General features: G+C 49.5%; 2 protein-coding genes across 5 annotated transcripts in view; both read left to right on the top strand.

Annotated features, from left to right (window-relative positions):
• Positions 1-6,390, top strand: part of LOC123601861 (phospholipase A and acyltransferase 3-like) — a 36,445-nt gene extending 30,055 nt beyond the window's left edge. For all 4 annotated transcript variants that reach the window (XM_045485667.1, XM_045485664.1, XM_045485666.1 and 1 more), the window contains exon 5: positions 6,120-6,390. In XM_045485667.1, coding sequence (XP_045341623.1) covers positions 6,120-6,221 — 102 coding nt within the window. In that variant the 3' untranslated portion in view covers positions 6,222-6,390. The remainder of the gene's footprint in view (positions 1-6,119) is intronic.
• A 13,083-nt stretch (positions 6,391-19,473) lies between these two features.
• LOC123600557 (phospholipase A and acyltransferase 3-like) lies at positions 19,474-22,699 on the top strand. Its single transcript, XM_045482584.1, is given in 4 exon segments — positions 19,474-19,484; positions 20,715-20,879; positions 21,444-21,504; positions 21,506-22,699. Coding segments are annotated over 4 exon segments (537 nt in total). The 3' UTR covers positions 21,806-22,699.
• The last annotated feature ends 5,083 nt before the right edge of the window (positions 22,700-27,782 follow it).

The following is a 27,782-nucleotide window of genomic DNA, read 5'->3' as shown; positions in this document are numbered from 1 at the left end:
ATGCTCGTGACGTCAGTGATGCGGGCGTATTTCCTGGCACCGCGCACAGCTATGGTGGGTCCATTTATGGCCCACGTAAGCCTGGGCAGCACCAAGATGTATATATTTTTCACCATCGAAGACCTCCAAGTTCTTCTCTCCAGGGGGTCATGTAGGAGTTTGGGCAGCCACAGCATCCAATCCAGGCAGCCTGTGAGCTTAGGCGGCAAGGGCAGTGTCGACCGTGTTGGGTAAGCGTGTTCGTTTTGGGTATCAAGTTCATAGTTTCCATCCTTTTTATTCCTGCAATTTTTGGCACGTTGTCCTCGTTGGACTTCTTGGCATAAAAGCGAGGATCGAAAATCGTTGTCTTTGCTGTCCCTGGTTCTGCTTCAACACCTGACTTGGTTTGTGGGTGAGATTTCTTGATCCCTGTTCATGATGCTTTTTCCTGCCTTCGTTGGGAAAAAGCACAGTTTTGCTGATTTGGGGCATTGTGTCTTCATTGGGAACAGTGGCTGTGAGCGGAAGGGAGGGCTGGCTCTCCCTTTGCTTTGTCACGGGAGCCCGTGCCCCCAGAGTTGCGCCTGGATAGTGCTGGAAATGGGAAGAGGCCGAACTTTCTCACGGTTTCTTGCTGAATTGTTTCCGCTGAGTTTGGTTACCTTCAGTGTTGCTGCTGCACGTGTTGATAACACGTGAAGGGCGGAGCGGTGGCTGTGAGGACACGGTGGCTTAGAAGCTGGGAAAGAAACTGGGGAAAGGGACACTGGATCCATTGGCTCTGCAGCCGGAGTGTACATTAGGGCAACTGACTTCTGTGTTGGGGGTGTTGTTTTTTTTTAATGTGTATTTATTTATTTTGAGGGAGAGAGAGCAGGGGAGGAGCAGAGAAAGAGGGAGAGGGAGAGAATCCCAAGCAGGCTCTGCGCTGTCACCGCAGAGCCCAATGCGGGATTCCAACCCATGAACCATGAGATCATGACCTGAGCAGGAACCGAGAGTTGGACATGCAACCGACTGAGCCACCCCGGTGCCCCTTGGGGGTGTTTTCTAAGTTTCAGAGTACATCCTCAACACTCACGAACAGAGGCTTTTTATCGACACCGAAACGAAGGTCTTAATGTCCATAGAGCTCATCTATGGCCACCATGTTTCAGCTCAGTGGCAGACTGTCGGGTTCTCGAATTATACAAGGAGAGTGCTGTGCACATCAAATGGACTTGAATGTTGAGGTGAAAAAAAGAGCTGGGGACAGCAGATCTAATTCCTGAAAGCTTATTAGAGGTAGACAGAGTCCTGTCGTCTGGAACACCAATAGCAAAGCTGAGTGCACTCTTAGGCACTTGAGACAAACCAGGTTGAAGGGCAGAGGTCAGAGGTAAGGGGAAGGTTTCCAACAAAGTGAAGGATGAATCTGAGCTGTGTGTGTGTGTGTGTGTGTGTGTGTGTGTGTGCGCCTGCCGGCGTGCAGGAGCTCTCAGTGACCCCGTCACAGACTATCACAACAGCAATCATTTAATCACATGCTTCTGTTCGATCAGTGTAACACATAGTTGTCTGTGTGATGCATCAGTGACGTTTTCCCGTGGCTGTTTGCTGGGATGTCACGTGTGTGTCTTCCTGAAATGCCCATAGTCTTTGCCTCACCTATGGGATGGCTTCCCCATCACCTTCCTGCCTTTCAAGTCTTGTAGACATGGCGTCGGCATTCCAAGTGGGTGCAGAAGGGTTTCGCGGCAGTTTTCTGAGCTAACTGTGGTTGCCTCTATTTTTTGGTCTTTTGTTGTTGTTGTTTCTGGAGAAGTCTTTGAAATTTAATTTTTAATCTTTCCAAGTAATGCATGCACACAATTTGTAAAGACAACCAGGGCTCAGGGTACCCTACCCCACACCTCTCTACTCCTCCCCATCTCCCCCCAGCAGCCACTCTTCTCTCTTTGAGTTTGGCATTTACCTATTTCTGAATTTCTTATATTATATTTCTTCTTATTATTTTAACATTTATTTAGTTTTGAGACAGAGAGAGAGAGAGAGACAGACAGGGCATGAATGGCGGAGGGACAGAGGGAGAGGGAGACAGAATCTGAAGTATCCAGGCTCCAAACTGTCAGCACAGAGCCCGACGCGGGGCTTGAGCTCACCGACCATGACATCATGACCTGAGCTGAAGTTGGACACTTAACCAACTGAGCCACCCAGGCTCCCCATTATTTAAAAATTTTTAAAAATTAAGTTTAGTTATTTATTTTGAGAAAGAGAGAGAGAGAGAGAGAGCGGGGGAGGGGCAGAGAGAGAGGGAGGGAGAGAGAGAGAGAGAGAGGGGCAGAGAGAGAGAGGGAGAGAGAGACTTCCAAGCAGGCTCCATGTCACAGCGTGGAGCCCAACATGGGCCTTGAACTCATGAACCATGAGATCGTGACCTGAGCCGAAACCAAGAGTTGGACCCTTAACCGACGGAGCTCCCCAGGCGCCCCAGGGTTTCCTTTTTCCTCGAGGATAATTATTATCTCCTTTCATTGCTTAGTTTTCCTTGTACCTATTGTCAGTTCTCCCCACACTGTCTGATTAGCCCTCAGTACAGTTCTCCACAAGGGAAATCATGTCCAAGTAATCTATCAGTTCCAGGATGTTCTCTTTGGACACATGCATCCCCGAGATGGCCATTCTGCCGTCAGTGCTGGTTGGCTCTTGGCTGACCGCATGGTTTTACCCCAGGATTTCCCTTTGCTGTCTTCCTTGGGATTTCCTTTGCCTTTCTCTTGGATCGGATACCCTGGTTCCATGATCTCTTCATTTCTTCTTTCTCGGATTTTCTCTTAATTTAGGTAGACCACGTCCCTCAGAAGTTGCTTTAGGTTCGAAAGACAGTACATGAGATAACGGGGATGCTGAGGCACACCGCTCTTATCTGGTTTGGTTACTGTATAAGCTTCCTCTGGCTGCCGTCACAAATTACCACAAATTTAGTGGCTTAAAACAACCCAGAGTTACTGCCTTACCGTCGTGGAGGTCAGAGGCCTAAAAATGGTTTCACTGGGCTAAAATCAAGGTGCCAGCAGGGCTGTGTTCTTTTCTGGAGATTCCGGGAGAGAATCTATTTTCTTGCCTTTTCTGGCTTCTAGAGGCTTCCTGCGCTGCTCGGCTTGAAGCCCGTCCTCCGTGTTCAACATCAGCAATTGTTGATTGAGCCTTTCTCACATTGCATGACGCTGACTCTTCTGATGCCCTCTTCCATCTTGTAAGGAACTTCATGGTTACACTTTGGAGCCCACGTGTAAACCCAGGGTTAGCTCCCCTTTTTAGGGTAAGTTGACTAGCAACCTAATTCTATCTGCACTCTGAGTTCTCTCTCGCCATGTAGCACAATATACTCACAGGTCCCTGGAATTAGGGCATGGACGTCTTCAGGGGGCCATATTTCTGCCTCCCGGTTACTCGCTACAGCTGGCACAAGGCTGTTGTCCCGGGGATCTCCCCTCCCCATCATTCTGGAGAAATTCTCTTCTGTCCACTTTCGTACCGGAGTGCCCCCTCTTCTGCACCTCGTGTCTTCTTTCGTGGTTTACTCCCTTGTTCTGGCGGGAACCTTCTTTAGCAGCTTCTTGAAAAAGGATGTATGGAAGGTACATTTTTTGAAAACCCTGTGTTTCTGAATTATTTTGTTTTACCCTTGCACCTGGTTTGATAGTTTGGATACGGAATTTCTAGTTTAGAAATTGTTTTACTCTAGAATTTTGGAGGCAATATTCCATTGTCTTCTTGCTTCCGGAATTGCTTTGGAGAAATCTAAAGCGATCCCAACTCTTGATCTCTTGATCTTTCCTCTCTTTCCTGTTTTTCTTCCCTGTGCTAGCATTTGGAGTATCTTTTCTTTACCCAATTTTCTTTATTATTATTATTATTTTTTTTTAATATGGAGAGAGAGAGAGCACTAGTGGGCGAGAGGGGCAGAAGGAGAGAGGGAGAGAGAATTCCAAGCAGGCTCCATGCTCAGCCCAGAGCCCAAAGCAGGGGCTCGATCCCACGACCCTGGGATCATGACCTGAGCTGAAATCAAGAGTCGGACGCTCAACCCACTGAGCCACCCAAGTGCCTCTCTTTGCCCAGTTTTCTAAAATTTCACAGTCGTGTGCCTTGGGGTGGGTCTACGTTTATCCATCATGATGGGCCTCAGAACACCATTTCCATCTGAAAACCTGCCTCCCTTAGTCCATGGATTATTTCATTGTTGATTCTCCTCTGTGTTTCCTGTATTCTCTCTTTCCGGAACGTCTATTATTCAGATATTGGCCTGCCTGGATTATTCCCTCTTGTTTCCTTTGGCTTCTGTTTTCTTTGTCTTCATCTTTTTGCTCTTTTTAAAAAAAAAATTTTTTTTTTTTCTGAGAGATTTCCTCAACTTTACCTTTCAAACTTTCTATTGAGTCTGTCATTTCCATTGTGCTTTCGAAGAATTGTTTTTATTCTCTCAATATTCTATTATTTGTTATAGCACCGTGTGTCATTTATTGGATGCAGTATGTCCTCTTATTCTCTAGCGATCATTTTTAAAAAAGATGTTTTCTTTCCTAGATACGGTTTCTGGGTGCCTGGGTGGCTCATTCGGCTAAGCGTCCGACTCTTGATTTCAGCTTGGGTCGTGATCTCACGGTTCGTGGGTTCGAGCCCCACATCAGGCTCCGTGCTGACAGTGTGGAGCCTGCTTGAGATTCTCCCTCTCCCTCTCTCTCTCTCTCTCTGCCCCTCCCCTGCTCTCTCTCTGTCTCAAAATAAATAAATAAACTTAAAAAAACTAAACTTAGTTATTAAAAAAAATAGATACGGTTTCTGGTTCCCCAGATGGTTTTTTGTTGGTTTTGCTCTCTGTCTCCTGTTTCAGAGTCTTCCTCAGATGTCTGGTATCCTGGTCGTGTGCTCATGACTCAGGGTGGGTGGTTTCCTACAGAATGGAAAGTCTGAGTGAACTGAGAGGGGACAGTGGCTTGCTGACTTTGAGTTTCACTTCTGGGTGACATAGGTGGACAGTCTGTTGGGGAATCTTCGTATTGGTATCTTTTGTTTCTACTTGGGCTGGTCAGATTCCCCAGGAAAGTTTTCCTGCCTCTTGTGTGATGGGTCAAGTTCTGGGAGCAGAGAGGGGCAGGAGGGCCAGGGGTCTCACCTTTAGCATGTTTCTGGTCTCTCCATCCCTTGTTTTGGGCACATCCTCATGTGTGCTTCTGGATTTCCAGAAGGCCCCCACGTCTTCTGTTTCACCGTGTGCAGAGAATAAACTTTCAGACTTCCGCTGTGGTTAAGGAGGGGTCCGGGGACCTAGCCGCAGAGCTCTCTCTCCTGTTTCCGGAGGTATTTGACATTGCCAATCGGAGATCTTTCCTGAAGATCCTGTTGTACAACTCGGGTGGATCCTCAACTTTTCCTGCTGCCGCCTTAGAATGTAGAGTTCTGTGGGTCCCTTGTGGAATTATGCCTAAAACAAGTGCCTTCCTTTGGGTTAAGTGTCAGGAGAGAGTGAAATTTGACACACGTTCACTTTTTACCCCGAAATCTACTCTGACTTTTGCGACACTTTTTCTCCCCCCTAGTACAAGCAATACAAGTCAGCAATCCTAATAAAGTATAACATCACTACAGCTCGTAGTCGGGGGCTCATATAAGAACTCGTAGAGAGCATCTCTGTGCCTGGCAGAACTGGGCACGGGGGTGCAGCCAGGCACAAGGCAAGGGAGACGGGCGAGGTCCTGGCTCTCATGAAGGTCAAGGTTGGCATACTGACCATTCAACACGAGCTCCTGCCCCGCTTTGCACTCGCTTCAAGGGCTCCCCGCAGCCACCCGGGCTTCGCCGCCCTGCCCTTCGCACAACCGCGCTCTGAGGGTTTATGTGCTTTCAATACCCACAGAGTGAATCGAGTTGCCCTTAGGCCCATGTGCGTTCCTGGCCAGCTGGCTCCATCCGTCCGTTCTTTCCCCATCCAGCCCTCTTCTCCCCATTTCCCTGCCAATATCCGTTGACTCCCGAGTTTGTCGAGTGGGCCAAGGGGCATGTGAGTCTCCCTGAGCGGAGTGTTCTTGTCGCAGGTACGGCCTGCACGCGGAGTCCCCGCAGAGTCTGATCTCCCCTCCGCTCTCTTGCAGGTCAGAGACGCCGTCGTGGCGGCTGGCATCGCCGGCGTGGGCTTGGCCGCCGTGGGCCTCATCGGAGTCATGTTCTCCAGAAACAAGCGGCAGAAGCAATGAGGGGGAAGGGACCGTCCCAGCAGCAGTGGCTTTTGTACACTCAGAGGGTCTTGTCGGGCCGGAGGTGTTGAGGTTTCGGTTTGCGGGTTTCGTGCTGTTTGATGATAAGGCTTATTTTCGCAGGATAAAATAAAGCCCAGTAAGGGAGGATTTTGCTGGAGGAAATACAGCAGGAGCTGCCTGGTGTGAAGTGTGTCGAACGCACAGCCGGGCCCCGTTCCTTGCGCCCTTGGACCCTCTGGCGGTCTTCCCTGCCTTTGTCTTTGCCGGCTGCGTTCTTCCTCTTGCAGGAAACAGGCCTACTCCTGAGCTCAAGTAATGGGCATCTCGGGTTGTGGGGAGACAGGCAAGCAGCCGGGGAGACGGACAGATGGATGTGACCGATGCGCGAGGACGGGACCCTTGGCCTGGAACTAGACCCTGGGACGGCTTCTTCCGGGGCTCAGCAGCCGAGGTCTACGGGTGGTCAGTGGAGCCAAAGCCCAAACCAAAGCCCGAACCAGACCTCTGCCCGAAGGAAACTCGGTGTGTGCTCTCACCGATGTTGTGAAAACCCCCCTCATCTCCCCCTGCTCCCCACACCTTTCCTCTGCCTTGTCGCCCCCAGCCCCCCGCGCCCCTCTTTCCTGGCCACTCGGGCTGGCCGTGTCCCCCCGCCCCCGAGTCTCGGATCTCGCACCCCTCCTGCGGCCCCCTCTTCCCGTGGCCCGTCCGCTCCACGCCCCCCATCCACGGTGGCTCTCAGCTTTCACGCCCAGCCTGCCGCTTAGCCAGTCAGCCCTGCCCACGGGGCTGGGTCACAGGGAAGCCTCAGACCCCGGCTGCGGCTGCCCCCACGACCGGTCTCCCCTGGGGACGAGGCACCACCTTCTGTGGCTTGAGGTCTGCCGCTGCTGCTGGCCGGACTTGGCAGGTGTTCAGAGGGGCCGCTTGTCTGCAGGGGGGCTTTTGTGGCTTCCTCAGAAGTACTGTGCTGGGGCCAAGAGGCCTGCCCTCCACAGGGCAAGGCTTCTCCATCTGGTTGCAGATCTGTCCTTTTGTCGGCCCTGCTTGCCCGGAGACCTTCGTCTGTCAGACTCCCGGACGGGACTTGCCCATGGCTCCCTGCCAGCTCCCTCCTGCTTGGCCGAGATCCAGTCCAGGGTCAACTCGTGCCCACCCACACCCCAGCGTAGAGATGAGAATAGTTATCTCCCAGTGCGGTTTTCTTTGTGTCTCGGCTCTGCTGATGTAACATCTCGTCCCAGTTCTCGAGCTCCCCAAAGCAGGGGACGTAGGCCAAATTCGAAGGGCGGGTCCTCCCGAAGGCCCCCCCCCTCACACGGCATAAGGTGAGACGATGGGGACGCATGAGGTGGAAACCTTCAGGCTAATTATCGAGAACAGAGGGCCGAGGAAGGATAAACACAAGAAGACAAAACGAAGACACCCGGTTCCATTAAAAAATAAAAATTCCTGGGGCGCCTGGGTGGCGCAGTCGGTTAAGCATCCGACTTCAGCCAGGTCACGATCTCGCGGTCCGTGAGTTCGAGCCCCGTGTCGGGCTCTGGGCTGATGGCTCAGAGCCTGGAGCCTGCTTCCGATTCTGTGTCTCCCTCTCTCTCTCTGCCCCTCCCCCGTTCATGCTCTGTCTCTCTCTGTCCCAAAAATAAATAAACGTTGAAAAAAAAAATTAAAAAAAAAAAAATTCCATCCAAAAAAGTGGGATGCTGTAGAAATAACCAAACAAGATAGAATTGGTTCCAAATACATTGATCGTCACCATATAAACTGGCCACGTAAGAGAGACACCTTCCACTGGGTTGGAGACAGACACTGGGTTAAGACTGATGTCTTAAAAAAATGAACGCTATCAAGGAGAAACACTGAGGGGGTGTGAAATCTGTCCTCCATTGAAAGACACACTCGGCCCAAAGCAGCTAAATGTGAAAAAAACACCCGTGAAAGCAACTTGAGACAATTGGGGGAAATTCGAGTATGGCCCGGGTATTAAAGAACATTAAGGAATTATTAATTTTATTAAGTGAATTGGTTTTAGGCTTGTGTGAACACATGACCTGATTTAAAGAAACAGATGCAGGGGCGCCTGGGGGGGCTCAGTCGGTTGGGCGTCTGACTCTTGATTTCGGCTCAGGTCACGATCTCACGGTTCGTGTGTTCGAGCCCCGCTTCTGACTCCAAACTGACAGTGCGGAGCCTGCTTGGGATCCTCTGTCTCCCTCTCTCTCTCTCTCTCTGACACTCTCCTGCTCACTTTCTCTCTCTCTCAAGATAAATAAATAAACATTGACAAAATAGATGCAGATCAAGCAAATATGACAAAACAGTAAATTTTTTTAATCGAGGCAGTGGGTATATAGGTGGTCATTGTACTAGTCTTTCTAGTACTTTCTATATGTTAAGAATTTACATCATAAACCTTTTAAAAAATCTGAAATTTGAACTTGGACAGTTAAATAAGACTTTTGAACCTACTTCAATAAATATAATAATTTTTAAAAAATTTTTTTTAACGTTTTTATTTATTTTTGAGAGAGAGAGAGACAGAGCATGAATGGGGGAGGGGCAGAGAGAGAAGGAGACACAGAATCGGAAGCAGGCTCCAGGCTCTGAGCCATCAGCCCAGAGCCCGACGCGGGGCTCCAACTCACGGACCGTGAGATCGTGACCTGAGCTGAAGTCGGATGCTTAACCGACCGAGCCACCCAGGCGCCCCAGTAATTTTTAAAAATTATAAAAGATACGTGAGGCAAATGCTAAGAACATATACTAACTAAAAGCTGGTATACTGTATTGGTATCAGAAAATATAAGATTTAAGGCAAAAATTATTACTAGACAGAAAGGTCATTAAAAAGTGTGGCCTAAGGGGGGGCCTGGGTGGCTCAGCTGGTTAAGCGTCTGACTCTTGATTTCAGCTCAGGTCATGATCTCATGGTCTGTGAGATTGAGCCTTGCCTCGGGCTCTGTGCTGACAGCAGGAGGCTGCTTGGAATTCTCTCTCTCCCTCTCTCTCTCTGACTTTCCCTGGCTCTCTCTTTGTCTCAAAACAAGTAAAATAAACATTTTTTAAAAAAAAGCATGGCATACAGGGCGGCTGGGTGGTTCAGTCGGTTAAGTGTCCAACTTTGGCTCAGGTCAGGATCTCACGGCTCGTGGGTTCGAGCCCCGCATCAGGCTCTGTACTGACAGCTCGGAGCCTGGAGCCTGCTTCAGATTCTGTGTGTGTGTCTCTCTGCCCCTCCCCTGCTCACACTCTGTCTTTCTCTCTCAAAAATAAACATTAAAAAAAAAACAACAATAAATAGGGGCACCTGGATGGCTCAGTCGGTTAAGTGGCTGACTTTGGCTCGGGTCATGGTCAGTCTGTGGGTTTGAGCCCTGCATCGGGCTCTGTGCTGATAGCTCGGAGCCTGGAGCCTGTTTCAAATTCTGTGTCTCCCTCTCTCTGTCGCCCCCTCACTTACACTCTGTCTCTCTCTCTCTCAAAAAAAAAAAAAAATTAAAAAAATAATTAATTAAAATACATAAAAAATAATGGCATAATAAGAAACGTATTTGGTCTTTGTCCTTGGTTCTGAGCATGAGCTCTCTTGGAATTTCCTGAGTGATAAGATTCTCTAGTATTATTCAAAATGAACCCCTTTCTATCACACCTGAGTCTGTGCTAATGACTGATGTAAGGTGGGGGCGCTCGAGAGCCTTATGATGGGGCTGGTCATCCGAAAGACCAAGTAATTAGAGGATTGGAACTTAGAGCACCACCCCTCTCCACCCCCCCTCCCCCGCCCCGCTCCCACACTGATCTCTGGGAGAGGGAGTGAGGTTGAAGACAGAGCCCCATAAAACCTCTTGAACAAGGAGACTTGATGAGTTGTTGGGTTGGTGAATGCACGAGGTGCTGGGAGAGCCACATGTCTGAGGAGGGCACGGAAGCTCCTTGCATCCCTCTGCCCCCATATCCTGCCCCGTGCATCTCTCCCGTTTGGTTGTTCCTGGGTTATACCCATTATAATAAGCTGCTAAACATAAGTAAAGTGCTTTTCTAAGTTCTGTGAGCTAGCAGATTTTTGGACCTAAGGGTGGTCATGGGAAACCCCAATTTATATAACCCATCGACAGAGGCCTGGGTGGGCCGGGTCTTGTGAATGACATCTGAAGGAGGGGAGGGGTGGTGCAGTCTTGTGGGATTGAGCCCTTACTGTGGGGTCTGTGCTAATTCCCAGGTGTTGCTGTCAAAACTGGAACAAACTGTTGGACGCCCAGTTGGTGTCAGAGAATCACAGGATTGGTTGCTGGTGTAGGAAAACACTCCAAAAGGTTCTGTGAAAGTCTCAACTCGCCAGGAAGATATAATTCGTGACTTGTTTACATCTAATACGAATCTCTAAACCAGACACTGAAAATGTTGGCCTATTGCAAGGAGAAATTGACAAATTCTCCATTACAGTGGGGAATCTAAATGCACTTCTCTCAGAACTGATAAATCAAGGAGACACAAAAATCAGCAAAGATATGGAACATTTGAAAAACCAACAAGCTGACTTAATATAGATGGCACAGTGTATATGCTGTGTACCACATAGTACAATTGTGGCAAACAGATTCTTTTGACCACACACAAAGGAATGTATGTACATAAAACTGGCCTCAAAACAAGTCTTAAGCAAATTTCAAGGCATAGAGATTATCTTGTCTAATCACAGTGCATTAAGTTAGAAATCAATAAGGAAGAGATAGCTAGAAAACCCCTCTACTTTCAGAAATTTTAGAGCATATCGGTAGTTACATTATGAGACAAAGATGAAAACGTAATGGAAATTAGATAATATTCGGAACTGAATGGTAACAAAAATATTAGATATCGATCTTGGGGCCACGCAACAAAAGGGATACTTGGAAAAATTTGTAGCACAAGTCCTTATATGAAGAAAGAGAAAAGTGAAAATTAATAAGTTAATCATCCAGTTTAAGAAGATAGAAGGCAAACAGATGGCCAACAAATGCATGAAAAAAGCACTCGGCGAAGGGCACCAGGGCGGCTCAGTCAGTTGAGTGTCCAACTCTTGATTTCAGCTTGGGTCATGATCCCAGGGTGGTGAGATTGAGTCTCGCATTGGGGAACTCCACGCTCAGTGCAGAGCCTATTTGGGATTCCCTCTCTCTCTCTCTCTCTCTCTGCTGTATCACCCCACACCTGTCAGAATTTTGCTGGTATCCGACAGAAAAGAAATGGCAAGTGTTGGTGAGGATGCGGAGAAAAGGAAATCCTCGTGCACTGTTGGTGGGAATTTAGTTGGTGCAGCCACTACAGAAGACAACATGAAGATTCATCAAAAAATTAGAAATAGAACTACCATATCCAGCAAATCCATGTTGGGGTATTTATTCCAAGAAAGAATAATAAAACGAAGGAAATCTTGCTTATTTCCAACAACATGGGTAGACATTGAGGGTATTACGCTAAGTGAAATAAATCAGGCAGAGAAAGAAAATTACTGTGTGATCTCATTCACACGTGGATTCTAAGACCAAACCAAATCAAACCACAAACAAACAAAACAAAACCAAAATGAAACAAAAAACCAGGCCGACGGATACAAAGAGCAAATAGTTGGTTGCCAGAGGGAGTGTGGAGCAGGCTAGATGGGTGAAGGGGGTTAAAAAGTACAGAGTTGCCGGGGTGCCTGGGTGGCTCTGTCGGTTGAGCATCTGACTTCAGCTCAGGTCATGATCTCACAGCTCATGAGTTCCAGCATCAGTTCAAGCCCCACGTCAGGCTCTGTGCTGACAGCTCAGAGCCTGGAGCCTGTTTCAGATTCTGTGTCCCCCTCTCTCTCTGCCCCACCCCTGCTCATGCTCTGTCTCTCAGTAATAAATAAACTGATTTTAATAAACATTATTAACTGTTTTTAATAAACATTAAAAAATTAAAAAAAAATAAAGAACTTACTACAGTGATAGATATCATATACTAATTTATAGAGCTAAATTCAGCCTCTATGAAGACGGCATAGAGTGAAGAAAGCATCTCCACCAGGAAACGTTACTGGAAACGGGGTCCTCACAGAGGTGATCACGTTAAGACGAGGTCATTAGCGTGGGCCCTAAGCCAATATGACTGGGGTCCTTATGAGAAAAAGCAATACAGACACGGGGAAGAATGCAAGGTGAAGACAAACAGACACACGGAGGGAAGACAGGGGCAGAGACCGAAAGTCTACAAAGCCAAGGAATGCCGAGGACGGCCAGAAACGAGGAAGAGGCAGGAACGGACTCTTCCCCACAGGCTCAGAGAGGGCATGGCCCTGTGGACAGCTGGACTTCTACTTCCAGACTCCAGAACCGTGACCCAATAATTTTGTGTTGTGTGAGCCCCCTCGTTTGCGGTCCTTGGCTACAGCAGCCCTCACCCGTCACCCACGCCTACTCATTCATGACCTCTCGCTGACCGGATGACACAATCCACACACAATGACGTCTGCCTCAAGCATGACTGTGTCTACAGCACCGGGTGCACCGACTCACACGAGGTAGATATTCAGAAACGTGTGCGGAAGGCAGGAGTCTAGAGAGGAATCCGTTTCAGGGGAAAAGGTGTCGAACTCAAGTTTTGACAGACGCGTTTAAGAACAACAGCTCTCAACCACTGAGTCGCGGCCCCGGTGCAGAAACACCAGTCACCAGGTACAGGCCAAGGCTGAGGAAGGATGTTCTTTGCTTTTTACAGGACTATTAATTAGAACTAACTCCAGGTAATCCCCATAATGACACCCTCATTCCTCTGTATGCTGATGTGTTTTCCTGAATGTCAGTGGGACAGGTGGAATCAGAAAGTCATGCTAAGAACTGCATTCCACTCTGGAGTCGCCACAGAACAGTATTTTACAGGACGAACATAGAAGGACCGCTGCGTGGAGAATAGAAGACCGCGACTAATTAACCGTGGGTAGTGACAGTAATGATAAATAATGGCTTGCAGTTATTAAGCACATACTCTTTTCCAGGCACACAAAGCTACGCATTTTACAAACACGGACTTATTAAGCCTCACCTGGATTACTACAACAGCTTCACACCCGGCCTCATTGAATGCACGCCTGTCCCTAAAAATCTATCCCAAATGCAGCAGCCAGAGCGACCCTCTGCTCACATAACATCACTACTCTGCTCAACACACGGCTCCCACCTCCCCCAGAGGAAGAGCCCGAGCCCTTGCAAAAGCCGAGCATCAGCAAGACGTAAATGCCTCGCTGACGTCATCGCTAAGCCTCCTCCTGTCACACTTCCCAGTCCCAGTCACTGGCCTCCTTGCTGCTCCTCAGTCCTGCCAAGCACCCTCCACCCCAGGTCGTCTTGCTGCCCCGTCTCCTACACCACTACTCCCCACCCCCCCCAGATATAGCTGCAGAACTTACTCGCCCACTTTCTTGGGTTCTGTGCTCAACTCAGTAAGGCCTTCCCTCATCACCCAGCAGTAGATATATGGACCACTGTGAACCAAAATCTTCAATCCTTTGTTAAAACTACTCAGCTGTAGACTTGAAAAAAGAGTAGAGGACGTCAGTAAGACCCTTAATAAAGAGATGAAAAAGAACCAATCAGAGATAAAGAACATAATAAATGAAACTAAAAATACAATAGAATAAACAGTAGGCTAGAGGAAGCAGAAGAACAAATCAGTGACCCAGAGGACAGAGTAATGGAAAGTAATCAAGGTGGGCAGGTAAGAGAAAAAAAATTATTCACAATGAGAATGGACTCAGGGAACTCAGTGACCCCATCAAATGTAATAGCATTCACTTTTAGGGATCTCAGAAGAAGAGAGAGAAAAGGGGGCAGAAAGCTTACTTGAAGAAATAATTGCTGAAAACTTCCTGAGTTTGGGCAAGGAAACAAATCTGCATCTAGGAGGCACAGAGATCCCCCAACAAAATCAACCCAAGGAGGTCCACACAAAGACACATAGTAATCAGGTTGCCTGGGTGGCTCAGTTGGTTAAGCGTCTGACTCTTGATTTCAGCTCTGGTCATGATCTCATGGTTTATGGGACTGAGTCCCGTGTTGGGCTCTGTGCTGACAGTGTGGAGCCTACTCAGGTCTCTCTCTCTCTCTCTCTCTCTCTCTGCTCCTCCCCCACCCATGCTCTCTCTCCTTCTCTCTCAAAATAAATAAACTTAGAAGAAAAAGCACATAGTAATTAAAATGGCAAAAAGTAGTGACAAAGAATTTTAAAAGTAGCAAGAGAAAAGAAAGCCGTTACAGGGATGCTTGGGTTGCTCAGTCGGTTAAGAATGTGACTCTTCGTTTTGGCTCAGGTCATGATCTCACATTTGTGGGTTCAAGTCCTACATCGGGCTCTGTGCTGACAGTACGGATCCTAGTTGGGATTCTCTCTCTCCGTCTCTTTCTCTGCCCCTCCCCTGCTCATGCTGTTTCTGTCTCTCTCAAAATAAATAAACTTGAAAGAAAGAAAGAAAGAAAGAAAGAAAAGAAAGAAAGAAAGAAAACAGTTACCTACAAGGCTATCTGCTTATTTTTCAGCAGAAACTTTGCAGGCTAGAGGGGAGTGCACGATATATTCACAGCGCTGAAAGGAAAAAAATCTGCAGCCAAGAATACTCTATCCAGCAAGGCTATCATTCAGAATGGAAGAGATGAAGAGTTTCCCAGACAAACAAAAGTTAAGGGAATTCATGGCCACTAAACCAGCCCTACAAGAAATGTTAGAGGGGGCTCTTTGAGTGGGAAGGAAAGACCATAAGTAGGAGTGTAAAAGTAGGAAGAATAAAAGCAGTAAAAATAAGTATATCTGTAAAAATCAATCAAGGCACTAACAAAATAAAAGGATGTAAAGTATAGCACCATATACCTAAAATATGAGGGGGAGAGGAGTAAGAATGGGTTTAAATTTAAGTGACCGTCAACTTATGCTATATGCAGAAGATGTCATATACAAAGCTAAAGGTAATCACAAATCAAAAATCAGTAATAGATACGCAAAAAATAAAGAGAAAGAATCCAAGTATATTACTAAAAGAAGCCGACTAATCATGAGAGAAGAAAGCAAGGGAGAAAGGAACAGAGAACTACAAATACAACCATAAAACAAATGACAAAATGGCAATAAATACATACCTCTCAGTACTTACTTCAAATGTAAATGGACTAGATTCTCCAATCAAAAGACATAGGATGATGGAACAGATAAAAAAGGAAGGCCCACTTATATGCTGCCTATAAGAGACTCATTGCAGACCTAAAAGCACCTGCAGATTGAAAGTGAGAGGCCAGAGAAACATTTATTATACAAATGGATGTGAAAAGAAAGCACTACTTATATTGGACAAAACAGACTTTAAAACAAAGACTGTAACAAGAGACAAAGACACTATATAATCATAAATGATTAACAATGGATAAAATATATAACAATGGAATATATGCACCCACCACAGAAGCACCCCAAAACACAAAGCAGTTAATAAGAAACATAAGTAATCAATGGTAATACACTAATGGTAGGGGACTTTAACACCCTACTTACATCAATGGATAGATCATCCAAACAGAAAATCAGCAAGGAAACGGTGGCTTTGAATGACACATTAGACCAGATGGATTTAATAGACATATACAGAACATTCCATCCTAAAACAGCAGAAAATACTTTCTTTTCAAGTGCACATGGAACATTCTCCAGAATAGATCACATATTAGGCCACAAAACAAGTCTCAATGAGTTAAAAAGACCGAAGTCATACCATGAATCTTCTGCAACCACAAGGCTACGAAACTAGAAGTCGATCACCAGAAAAAATCTAGAAAGAGCACAAACACATTGAGGTTAAATAACATGTTACTTAACAATGAGTCAGTCAAGACATCAAAGAAGAAATTTAAAAATGCATGGAGACAAATAAAAATGGAAGCACAACGGTCCAAAATCTTTGGGATGCAGCAAAAGCTGTTCTAAGTGGGAAGCTTATAGCAATACAGGCCCACCTCAAGAAGCAAGAAAAATCTCAGATAAACAACCTAACATTATATCTAAAGGAGCTAGAAAAAGAACCACAAACAAACCCCCAAACTAGGGGAAGGAAGGAAATAATAAAAATTAAACCAGAAATAAACGAAATAGTAACTAAAAAACCCGATAGAGCAGATCAATGAAACCAAGAGCTACTTCTCTGAAAACAAAATTGGTAAACCTTTAGCAGACACATCAAAGAGACAGAGGGAGAGAGAGGGCTCAAATAAACAAAATCAGAAACGAAAGAAGCAACAACCAACACCACAGAAATACAGATTGTATTCTTTTCAAGCTATTCCAAAAAATAGAAGAGGAAGAAAAACTTCCAAATTCATTTTATGAGACCAGCATTACCCCGATACCAAAGCCAGGTAAAGACACTATGAAAAGAGAGAACTACAGGCCAATCAATATCTGTGATGAATACAGATGCAAAAATCCTCAACGAAATATTAACAAGCCAAATACACAATACATCAAAAAAAAAAAAAATCACTCACCATGATCAAATGAGGTTTATTCCCGGGATTCAAGGGTGGCTCAGTATTCACAAATGAATCAATGTGATACAGCACATCAGTAAGAAAAAGGATAAGAAAAAAACCAAAACCATATGATCATTTCAAGAGATCCAGAAAAAGCATTTGACAAAGCATAACATCTATTCATGATAAAAACCCTCAACAAAGTAGGTCTGGAGGGAACGCAAGTCAACATAATAAAAGCCACATATGAAAAACCCACAGGTAACATCATACTCAGCGGTAAAAAACTGATAGCTTTTCCCCTAAGGTCAGGAACAAGACAAGGATGTCCATTGTCACCACTTTTATTCAACATAGTCCTGGAAGTTCTAGTCACAGCAATCAGACCACAAAAAGAAATAAAAGGTATCCAAATTGATAAGGAAGAAGTAAAACTTTTACTATTTGCAGATGAGATGATACTATATACAGAAAACCCTAAAGATGCTACGGAAAAAACCTACTAAAACTGAAATGAATGCAGTAAGGTTGCAGAATCAATGTACAGAAACCCATCGCATTTCTGTACGCTCATAATGAAGCAGCAGAGAGAAACTGCACCAAAAATAATCAAATGCCTCGGAATAAACTTAACCAAGGAGGTGAAAGACCTGTGCTCTAAAAGCTATAAAACTTTGATGAAACAGCTTGAAAATGATACAAAGAAATGGAAAGACATTCCATGTTCATGGGTTGGAAGCACAGATAATATTAAATTTTTTTTTTCAACGTTTATTTATTTTTGGGACAGAGAGAGACAGAGCATGAACGGGGGAGGGGCAGAGAGAGAGGGAGACACAGAATCGGAAACAGGCTCCAGGCTCTGAGCCATCAGCCCAGAGCCCGACGCGGGGCTCGAACTCCCGGACCGCGAGATCGTGACCTGGCTGAAGTCGGACGCCCAACCGACTGTGCCACCCAGGCGCCCCAGCACAGATATTATTAAAATGTCCACACTCCCCAAAGCAATCCACGGATTTGATGCCATTCTTATCAAAATGCCAACAGCATTTTTCACAGAACTAGAACAAAGAGTCCTAAAATTTGTATGGAACCACACACACACCCACCCCCCAAAACCCCAAATAGCTAAAGCCATCTTGCTTGACAAAGGAAAAGCTGGAGCTATCAGAAGTCCAGATTTCGAGTTCTACCAAAGGTGTAGTAAGCAAAACAAAATGGTACCGGCACCAAAACAGACATATATATAGATCAATAGAACAGGATAGAAAGCCCAGAAACAAACCCACAATTAGATGGTCAATTCATCTTTGACAAAGGACGCCATGCCTCGAGGAAGGCTTTTATTTAATCTTAACAACTGTGTGAAGCAGCAACTTTGCAGACGAGGGCACGGACACTCTGGCAAAGCGACTTACCCAAGAGGCAGAGAGGGCATCTGAACCTAGGAGGGTCTGACTCCAGAGGCTTTCCTTTTGTAAACAAAAACAAAAGCGAAGAAAACTAATGTCTTCAATGCCACCAAGCGCATGTGAATCCATTTCCCTTGTTAAAAGAACCCCACAAAACAAAACAAGACCCAAATCGAAACTATTAGCATTATCCCCTCCGTCGTAGGTAGTAAAGCTTGGCGTGTCCTCCCCTCCCCCTACGTATTTTTCTACGCCTTTGCCTACATAGAGATAGTCACCCTATAAGTGTCGTTTTGTGGCTTTGGGTTTTGTTACGGTTTTGAGTCTGGTCCCCTGAGTACAGTTCATTTAGGAAATGCTTGAATCTTTCCTTTACTGGTTTTTGGAATACAATGTTGACTTTGTTTACGTCCTGCCAAGGCGACTGATGAGTTTTTAAAATGTTACAAATGCATGGCTTTTAACATACTTGATGTGTTTCAATCTCTGTGCCGCGGTTATTTAAAAAAAAATTTTTTTTTTAACGTTTATTCATTTTTGAGAGGCAGAGAGAGACAGAGCATGAGCAGGGGAGGGGCAGAGAGAGAGGGAGACACAGAATCCGAAGCAGGCTCCAGGCTCTGAGCCGTCAGCACAGCACCCGACGCGGGGGTCGAACTCACAGAGTGTGAGATCATGACCTGAGCCGAAGTCGGACGCTCAACCGACTGAGCCACCCAGGCGCCCCAGTGATTATTCTTTTTGATGCTCATGTTGTCCCATCTTGGGTCAAGTTGACTCTGTTTTCGTTTTTGCTTGTTTTGGTCAAGTTGACTCTTGACCCCAGTAGTCAGGCTTTATTCTCAACTGTGACTCCCCTCCAAGGCCTTCAGTCGGCCGGCAGCCTTGATGCTTCCAGAGGCTCCATCCCCAGATCAGGTGGTCCAGCCCCAGGCCTGGCTCAGCTGAGCCGGGGGTGGGTGGGGAGGGTAGAGTGGAGGTGGGTGGGGCTGGTGCTATCCGATCTCAGAGAGCTCCTATGGCAACGGCATTCTGAGTGTGGCCAAGGCAACTTATTTCCTGTTCGTGCCAAGTCCAGAAGGACATTCCCCGCCATCGACTCCAAACCTACCCTGTGATCCCCAGCCGTCACTTGCCCCAGGCTTGCTTAGGACATTCTGTGAAGGCGATCAATATTAGAAACGTTTGCATCTACGTTTCAGTCTTGGTCTCCTACTCACCAGGGAAGGGTCTTTGGTACATTGCCTAACCTTCCTGAGTCTTACGTCTCCTCTGGTAAGTGGCGTAATAACGATCGTTCTTACCCAAAGGAGTGATGGATAGATGGTCCGGTGGTGAGCACTGTGTCTGACACTCGGGGCTAGAGGCGGTGATTCACAGGAATCACTCAGGCCCGGGGATGCAGCAGGCGGCCCTTTATGAGGGACTTTAGACCTCCTGGGAATCATATACTCCTTCGATGACACGACCATGCTCTGTGCACATAATGCACGCATCCCCGGCTTGTGCACGGCACTCGGCCCCACTCCCGTGCTGCACCCCCACCGTGTCGTGAGCGCAGCTCTCCGTTTCACCTTTGTTTCCCCGTAAGAGCTCATTTCCCACACAGGAGCCCCGGTAGAGGGGAGGCTTTCCCAGCGGTGGGAGGAGGGCTCCCTCCTCCCTGTTTCCTGCAGGTGACGGGCAGAGGGAATCTACAGGCTGGGCTAGGTCGTCCTGCAGGTCAGGCTCTAGAACAGTCCCAGCAAGGGCTCACCTCTGCCTGCCTCTGGATTTTCCACTGCGGGGCAAACCCAGACCACCCCTTGGAGACCTGACTGGGGTCTCTCGCTTTGGCTACGAGTGCTGGGGCGTCTACGTGGGAGATGGCTATGTGGTCCATCTGGCTCCCTCAGGTAAGGATATGCTCCCTCTCCCTTTTTTTCTTTTTTTAACCTTTTAACCTTTATTTATTTTTGAGAGACACAGAGAGACGGTGCAGGCGGGGAAGGTGCAGAGAGAGAGGGACACACAGGATCCGAAGCAGGCTCCAGGCTCCCAGCTGTCAGCACAGAGCCCGACGCGGGGCTCGAACCCACGAACCACGAGATCGTGACCTGAGCCGAAGTCGGACGCCTCTCCGACCGAGCCACCCAGGCGCCCCAGGACAGTTTCTCTGTTTAAGCACCAGGGGTGAGGTGTGAACAGTCGTGCGTGTATGGGGGTGTTCGCGAGTGTCTGGCATTAAGAGGCCCTCTGTGACAATTTGCTGCGTGTTCTTCCCTGCTCTGTACGTCGACTGTGATTCCTCCTTAGCAGGAGGTTCGTGGAGACACCGTGCACCTTTATTCCATTAGATGACGGGGTTCACTTCCACCCACCCCGTTGTATTTGAGGGACGTCACTCCCCAGGTCCCATCCCCCATGCGTCTGTGGTTCTGGAGGGACAGACAAAAGTAAAAGGCAGCTACTTCCTTCGAGTAGTTTACAACTGGCCGCAGAGTGTAATGGAAGGAGCACAGGTCTCCCAGCTACACAGAACCAGTGTGGCATCCTGGGTCCCCTGCCCACCCTGCTCACCGCAGCCTGGAGAGCCGGCAGGAAGCCCTGCCCCCTGGTGGTGGAGGAAAGTTACGAAGAGGTGCTCGGGAAGAGCCCCGGTGCCCAACCAACCTCTCTTTCCTTCTGGACAACGTTGAGCTGAGCGAGTGTGGACACTTGCCCGGCCCCATCCCTTCAGTCTGTAAATGGTAAAGCTGGCAAAAAGAGGAGGCACCTGCTCGAGGCCTGGCGAATGGGCCGGGGCTGCGGTCCGGGGCCCTGATTCCCAGGTCGGGCCTCGGCCTTGTTCAGCTGCTTCCTCTCTTACTATTTCAAAATGCCACGTTAGCCTGCTGGGGCCACACAGCTGCGGCTCAGGGGGGCTCGGTGACGGTCTGTAGGCCACGGGCACGTGAGGGGAGGACGGGAGGAGGACCTGAGTGTCTTCCGTCCCCTCCCTTCGCCCTGCACCCCTCTGCTTGACTCCTGCTCCACTCTTTCGGGGGCATCTGAACTCACGTGATCCTTTAGAGGAACTCACGTCCTTTGCTTTAGAAGTGAGGAAACCAGCGCCCGGGGACTCCTGGTGACTTCTCCAAAGTCACCCAGGCATGGGCCTGGCCTGTTTCGGAGTTCAAGGCCAGGCAGGTCGGCCCTAGTTCATCCTTATCGATGAGGCCGAGTGCAACGGGGCTGCCTGCTTGGGGCCGGCTCTGAGCCCAGGGCTGAAGTCACCGTCTCCTCTTTGGGAATCTCGGGTGAAACTGTGGGAGCTGGTGCGGCCGCACCACGTCCACCCTGACTGAGAAGGCTGTGACGGAGAAGCTGCTGCTGGAATGACGTGGTCGGGAGAGACAGGTACCACGTCAATAACAAACACGATGACAAGTACTCGCCGCTGCCTCCCAGCAAAATCGTCCAGCGGGCGGAGCAGCTGGTGGGCCGGGAGCTGCCCTACTCGCTGCCCTGTGAGAACTGCGAGCACTTTGTGAACGAGCTGCGCTACGGAGTCGCCCGCAGCGACCAGGTGCATCCCCAGCCTGTGTCCCCATCCAGGAGCCGGGCCATTCCCTCAGCTGACAGTGGCTGGGTGTCAGGGTGGGCCGGGCTTGGGCGGAGACAGGGGCATGAATAAGACAAAAATAACAGAGACAGAATCCCTGGCCCCAAGGATGTTACAGTCCGGGTGGGGACCAGGGTGTGGAGACCCACAAGCCAGCCCCGCGGACTGATGGTGGGGGGCGGTGATGGCGAAGGACGTGAGTCATGGCCATGAATGTCAGCTTGTTTGTCAAGCCCTCCCTGGCCACTAGGCCATGAGACCCTTACCACAGCCACAGACGCGGGTGTTACCAATCCCACTTTACAGATGGGGAAACTGAGGCTTACCGCGTGTAAGTAGCTAGTCCAAACTCACTCAGCAACTAGGTATTGAGTCTCTAGTCCAGGACAGCCACTGTGCAGAGGCGGGGTTTGCACCCAGAGGTGTTCTGCTCCAAAAGCTCTGGTCAAGCCAGGCTTCGTGCAAGGTCATGCCTGAGATGAGTCTGATTTAATTCTTTTGATTAATCTAAAACTGGAAAGTGAGTTGGAGACTGACCAGGAAGTAGAGTGATAAGGAGGACGGGCAGAGGGAATGGTGTGAGCCGCCTCCTTGGAGGTGGGTTTGGGGTTACATATTTCTTCCAGAAGTCCTGCCTGGGTAGGACAGCGCATTAGTTAATCTTCCCTACTGGCATCCAGGAGCATTCACACCTCAGGCTGTGCACTACAAATGCAGGATGGGTGAGGTCGAAGCTCTTCTCTCGGAAAGGAGGAGAAGGCCTCTGGGGGAAGGGGGATGGGCAAGGAGAAGCCTTACCTTCTGGAAATGAGGAGCCCAGGCTGTTAACTGAGGCGCCGTTGGTGGCCTTGGGGCACAGCGGGAATGCTTCAGGGTGGCCAGGAGTGACCCTGTTGATGGTCCCTTGCTCCTTTGAGCTGAGGAGGGCAGACCTGCCTCTGTCCAGGAGGGGTGGTGGCAGGGGGTGGGAGGGGAGGGATAGAGATGGGCATCTAGAAGTATCTAGAAGCACATCCAAAGGCTGTGCGGAAGCTTCCGCAATCAATCTGGGAGACCCCAACTTTTTGAGAGTGGTTGTCCCCTCTGCCGCGCTTCTGGGAGGTCAGAGCTCAAGAGGGCAGGAGGGACCCACCTCACTTACATCGTGTGTCTCTTGCTCTGGTGTCTCTTTCTGAACTCCTTCCCCTGAAGGTCGCTCATTACCTTGCCTTCCTTTCTCCCTCTCGCTCCTTTCTCCTCCACCGGTCTCACCGACACAGTGACGTGGGCAGGGGGTGGGCCCCCGGGCTCCCACCAGCTACGCTGGGTACACCGACCCTCAGGGATCATCCTCATGGCCCTGTCGCCTCATGGCGTGTTTTCAGAGGATCCGCTTCCTTTTCCAGAGCCCTTTTGATATCAGTGCGCAAGTGAGGCCATCTTATTTCATAAATGCAGAGCTTAGTGCCACTTGGGAGTCAAGACAGCTGTTCGGCAGATAAATCGCGAACACCTTCTGAGTGCTTGGGGGCGGGCTGAGTTCCTGGAACACGGAGGACGATCCAGGCAAGCTCTCTGCCCTCAGAGGGTGGTTTCTCCAGTTTTATACTTGCTTCGAGGCCAGCCCTGACCTAGAACATGGCCCCTGACCTAGAACATGGCCCCTGACCTAGAACATCAGCCACTGTCATTCTGTCTTTCCACAGCCACCCCTTGGGGCTTTATTATGCTGTCAATACCCACCAGGCTAACTTCTTGGGTCGCCTGCGCTTTTAGTATCCCCCCTCCCTGCTGACGTTTGTCGCGTCTGTGGTTTTGTCAGCGAGGATAAATGCCACAAGGGGCATTCCTGAGATGCCGGTTCTGGGTGTGTGTTTCCGTGGTCAGACCCCCCCCCCCCCGATGTTGAGCGTGACCCCTTTTCTCTTCCGTTGCAGATCCCTGATGCGGTCAAGACCATACAAGCGGCTCTCCTGGCTGCCACGGTCTTCGTGAGGATTCTGCGGGCCAGAATCAAGCGGAAAAAACAATGAGCTGAACGGAACTGTCCTCCGGGTATCCGGTGACTATGGAGCAAACATTGCCTGGCCAGCAGCCGTGGCGTTTGGTTTATTGATTTCATTCTGTTTCGTGACCCTTTAGGCCTGTTTTAGCAAAGCTAAACGAAAGCACAGGAAGATTTCGTTTGGGGACATGCAGCCTCATGCAGCGTCTATTAAAGACACAACCGGCTCTGTTATGGGTTGCATGGTTGTATTCCCCTACAATTCACGTTGAAGGCCTAAACCCCCAATGCGATATATTTGGAAGTGGGCCTTTGGGAAGTGATCAGGATTAGATGAGGTCATGGGGGGTGGGGTCCCCCACAATGGAGTTATTGACCTTGTAAGAAGAGAGACCAGAGTTCTTCTCACACCTCCGATGTGAGGACACAGTGGGTAGGTGGCCATGGGCAAGCCAAGAAGAAGGTTTTGAGCAGGAACTGGGTCCGCCTGCACCTCAATCTTGAAATTTTCAGCATCCGGAACCATGAGATGTAAATGTCCTCTGTTGAAGCCCCCCTCCCCGCCCCGTGGCAAGGTGCGCCCTGGCCATTTACAGCTCTCAAGGCCCGAATTCTTTTTTATGCTGTGAGGACACACGAGGGCGAGGGAGGCACACCCACGATGGATAAAAACAGGAACCACGGGCCTGCCAGGGCCTGGGATCTCAGCAGCCGGAATTGCGTCCAAGACTCTCGGCCACGAATGTGACGCCAGGGAGGGAAGGCTCCCCGATCCTGCTACTCCCGGCTCCTCGCCCTTCTGGGGACCGATTCGTGCCGCTCTCTGTGCTCTCCGCATCCTTCCTCTGCCTCGTCGCTTCCACGTCCCCAGCGCTCCAAATTCCTCTCCACTTGGGCTTGTCACGCGCAGCAACCCCCTCCCCGCCCCACACTCCTTCTGCGGCTCCTCCTCCCCCATCACCCCAGCTCCACCTCTGCCCACCTCGGCCTTAGAACCGCAATGGTTCCCAAAAAGAGAGTGAGGGAGCGGGAGGGGGTTCTGCGCCCCTCTTGGCTCAGCCTGCTGATTGGCCGCCGCTGGGTCAGGTGATCTCATTAAGCCAATCAGCTCTGCCCGCAGGGGCGGGGTCACCCAGCTCAAAGCTGACCGCAGAGTGAATTGACCTGGGAGGGACTGGCCAGAGGCGGTTAGCCCCCGTGGGAGGGGGCGGAGCCAGTGCCCTGGTGGTGGAGTGGGGGGGGGGGGCGGTGGGGGGGGAGGGGGGGCCTGGGGGGGGCCCTCTGCTGGGAATCCGGGTGTTGACCCAGGGGACATTCGTTGACTGGAATGACAGGCTGGCGCTCACATCTCTCCTAAGATCTGATTCCCCAACCTCACTACTCTTTGGAAAATAAAATATTTGATTTCCACTCATTCATTCATTCATTTAAACATTTATTTATTTTGAGAGAGAAAGAGAGAGCGTGGGGTGGGGGGAGGGGCAGAGAGAGAGAGAATCCGGAGCAGGCTCCAAACTGTCAGAGCAGAGCCCAAAGCCGGGCTTGAACCCACAAACAGCGAGATCATGACCTGAGCTGAAATCAAGAGTCCTCCGCTTAACTGGCCGAGCCCCCCAGGCGCCCCTTACTTATTGTGATTATGTTTTTCATGTCTCATGACAGATGTCCGTTTCATCATCAGGAGCCCTGAGAAAGAAGAAGAAAGGCTCTGTCCCTCCAGCCCCACCTGGCCAGACCCCCTGTCTGTGCTGAGGGCCTACCACCTGAAGAGGAAGGGCGGCCGTGAGGGGCCTCCTGTGGGCCCAGAACCAGTTCTGTGAGCCAGAGCCTGGCCCCCACTATGGCAGATCAGCTGAGCTGTCGCTTTCCTGCACAGTTCTTTGGGTTTCCATTGGTGAATAATGGTAGCCAGGAAACTGTCTGACTGTTAGCCACTTCCCCAGGCCTCCCCCTCGTGTTATAACAAAAGCTGAGCACATCACACACCTCAGTATTGATTAAACACGCGTTCGCCAAGGAGGCACGGAGCCCTTCATCCAGCCTGTTCTGGAAGCAGCATGAACCCACCATCCTGTCACGTGCTGTGCCCACGCCTTGCATGAAAGGCTCACTCAAGGCGGGGTCCTGGTGCCCGCGTGGCCAGCATCAGGCAACCAGAAATCCCCCCTCCCCACTCCGGAGGTGGGGCACGGGCGAGTTTAGGAGTCAAGCTTCAGATACCATCCCTAAAGAGACAGGCTCCAGGCTTCTCTCTCGCACTGTGCTCCTGCCAGGGGCGGGGCGGGTCGAAGTATTTTAGCCAGTTCGCGTCCCACGAATAGCACTCACTTCACCAACGAGACATCGTCGCCAGGCGCTGTTGGGCTGATGACCACGTCCTTAATTTTTCCAAGGAAAAACCATTTCCTGGATTCGGTGCACTAGTTTGGAAAACATCGGGTCATCAGACATGAAGACAGTTCATGTGTCCATCTCATTCAGCCAGAATGCCAGCCTGGTGCCCCTGGGCCTCGGTTTCCTCATTAATAACTCCTGGGGAGTTCTTGTTGGGCAGCCCAAGAGGAGGAGGGGAAACTAGCTTCTCTCTCTTTTGTTTTTCAGGCAGCTGGAGGATGTGCATCGGGGCTGAGCATGGCCTTTGCCTGGAAAAGTCTCAAGGAAGAGCTGCCCAGAGAGCAAAGCAAACAGCGGGGGTGTAGATTGCAGTCTGAGGATGCCAGCATTCGCCCTGAGGGTCTGGCTGAGCGGAAGGGCCGAGGGGATCCCCACAACCCTGGCCTCCCGTCTCCTTTCCCCACCAGCCTCTCCCGGAGGGCGGCCACCGAGCCTTCTGACTCCCGTGTGCCTTCCAGAAGCCCCCAGAGCAGGACTGACCCTCCTGCCCTGTAGCGTGCAAGATGTTCTCTGGGAAACTGGGAAGCTAAGTCTCCCCCCTCCCTCTTCAGGATCCCTCTTTCCTGACTCCCTACTGCCTCCCCACCCTGTTTGTTTCTTTAAAAAAAATTTTTTTTTAATCTTTATTTATTTTTGAGAGAGAGACAGCGTGTGAGCAGGGGAGGAGCAGAGAGAGAGGGAGACACAGAATACGAAGCAGGTGAGATCACGAACGGTGAGATCATGACCCGAGTGGAATTGGGACACTCAACCGACTGAGCCACCCAGGCGTGCCGTTGTCTTGTTTTCTTTTAAAGAACACTTTCCTCCCCCTATAACAGCCCCGGTTCCTGGCTACACACCCTCACACACACTCTCACACCAAGACTTACCCGCCCTAAGTCCCGATTCTTCCAGGTCCTTCCAGAGAGCTGAAGGCCGCCACAGGACCACTTTTTACTAAGATACCAATGGCTTCAAAAGAGATTGGATGCGAATGCTGTCTGGGAAGGCAAATGCTAAAAACTGAATTCACTGTGGCAAATTCCAAGTACCAGGATAGGCAGAGAGAAACAGACTGGGGTTAGGGGGACTGCCCCAAAACCTGCAGAGAGATGATGGGAGACAGCTCTCCAGGTGACCAGCCACGAGATGGGACAATGGCCCTTCCCCACAGCAGAGGGACTGCCAAGGGTCACTAGGTGCTCTTGGTGCTGCTGTCACCCCGGCAAGTATCTCCCCTGAGCCCCTGTCCCCTCACCCCAGGCAGCACAGGGTCATTCCCCTGGAGGATGGCTCTGTGGTACATCCAGCCGGCTGGTGGTCCTGAGAGTTCCCTTGTCCTCCTGTGTCTCTGTCATCCCGGATCCCAACCGCCTTTAGAAAATTCTGGTGATTCTGGTGGAGGCACACAGAGGAAAACACCCAGACATCCACGAGGCCAGAGGGGAAGCAGTGGGGACTTTCATCTGTCCTGCCAGCCTTTCCCCAGCTGTGGGGGGTGACGACGGAGACGCTGGCTTGCAAAAGTGACAGAATGACGTTAAAGGAGAATCCGAGTCATGCCCTGCAGGCTCCAGAATGCTTGTTTCTTCAGCACCCATTCCTCAGTTTTGTTAAACTTTTCTTGGGCTGACACACAGTCGGTGAATATATGCGTAGTCTCTAAAGCGAGTTATAGTCCTTAACAAC

This window comes from Leopardus geoffroyi, chromosome D1 (assembly GCF_018350155.1).
Source record: "Leopardus geoffroyi isolate Oge1 chromosome D1, O.geoffroyi_Oge1_pat1.0, whole genome shotgun sequence".
Taxonomy (NCBI): Eukaryota; Metazoa; Chordata; class Mammalia; order Carnivora; family Felidae; genus Leopardus; species Leopardus geoffroyi.
The sequence above is the reverse complement of the archived record's forward strand: the minus strand, read 5'-3'. Positions and strand labels throughout refer to the sequence as shown.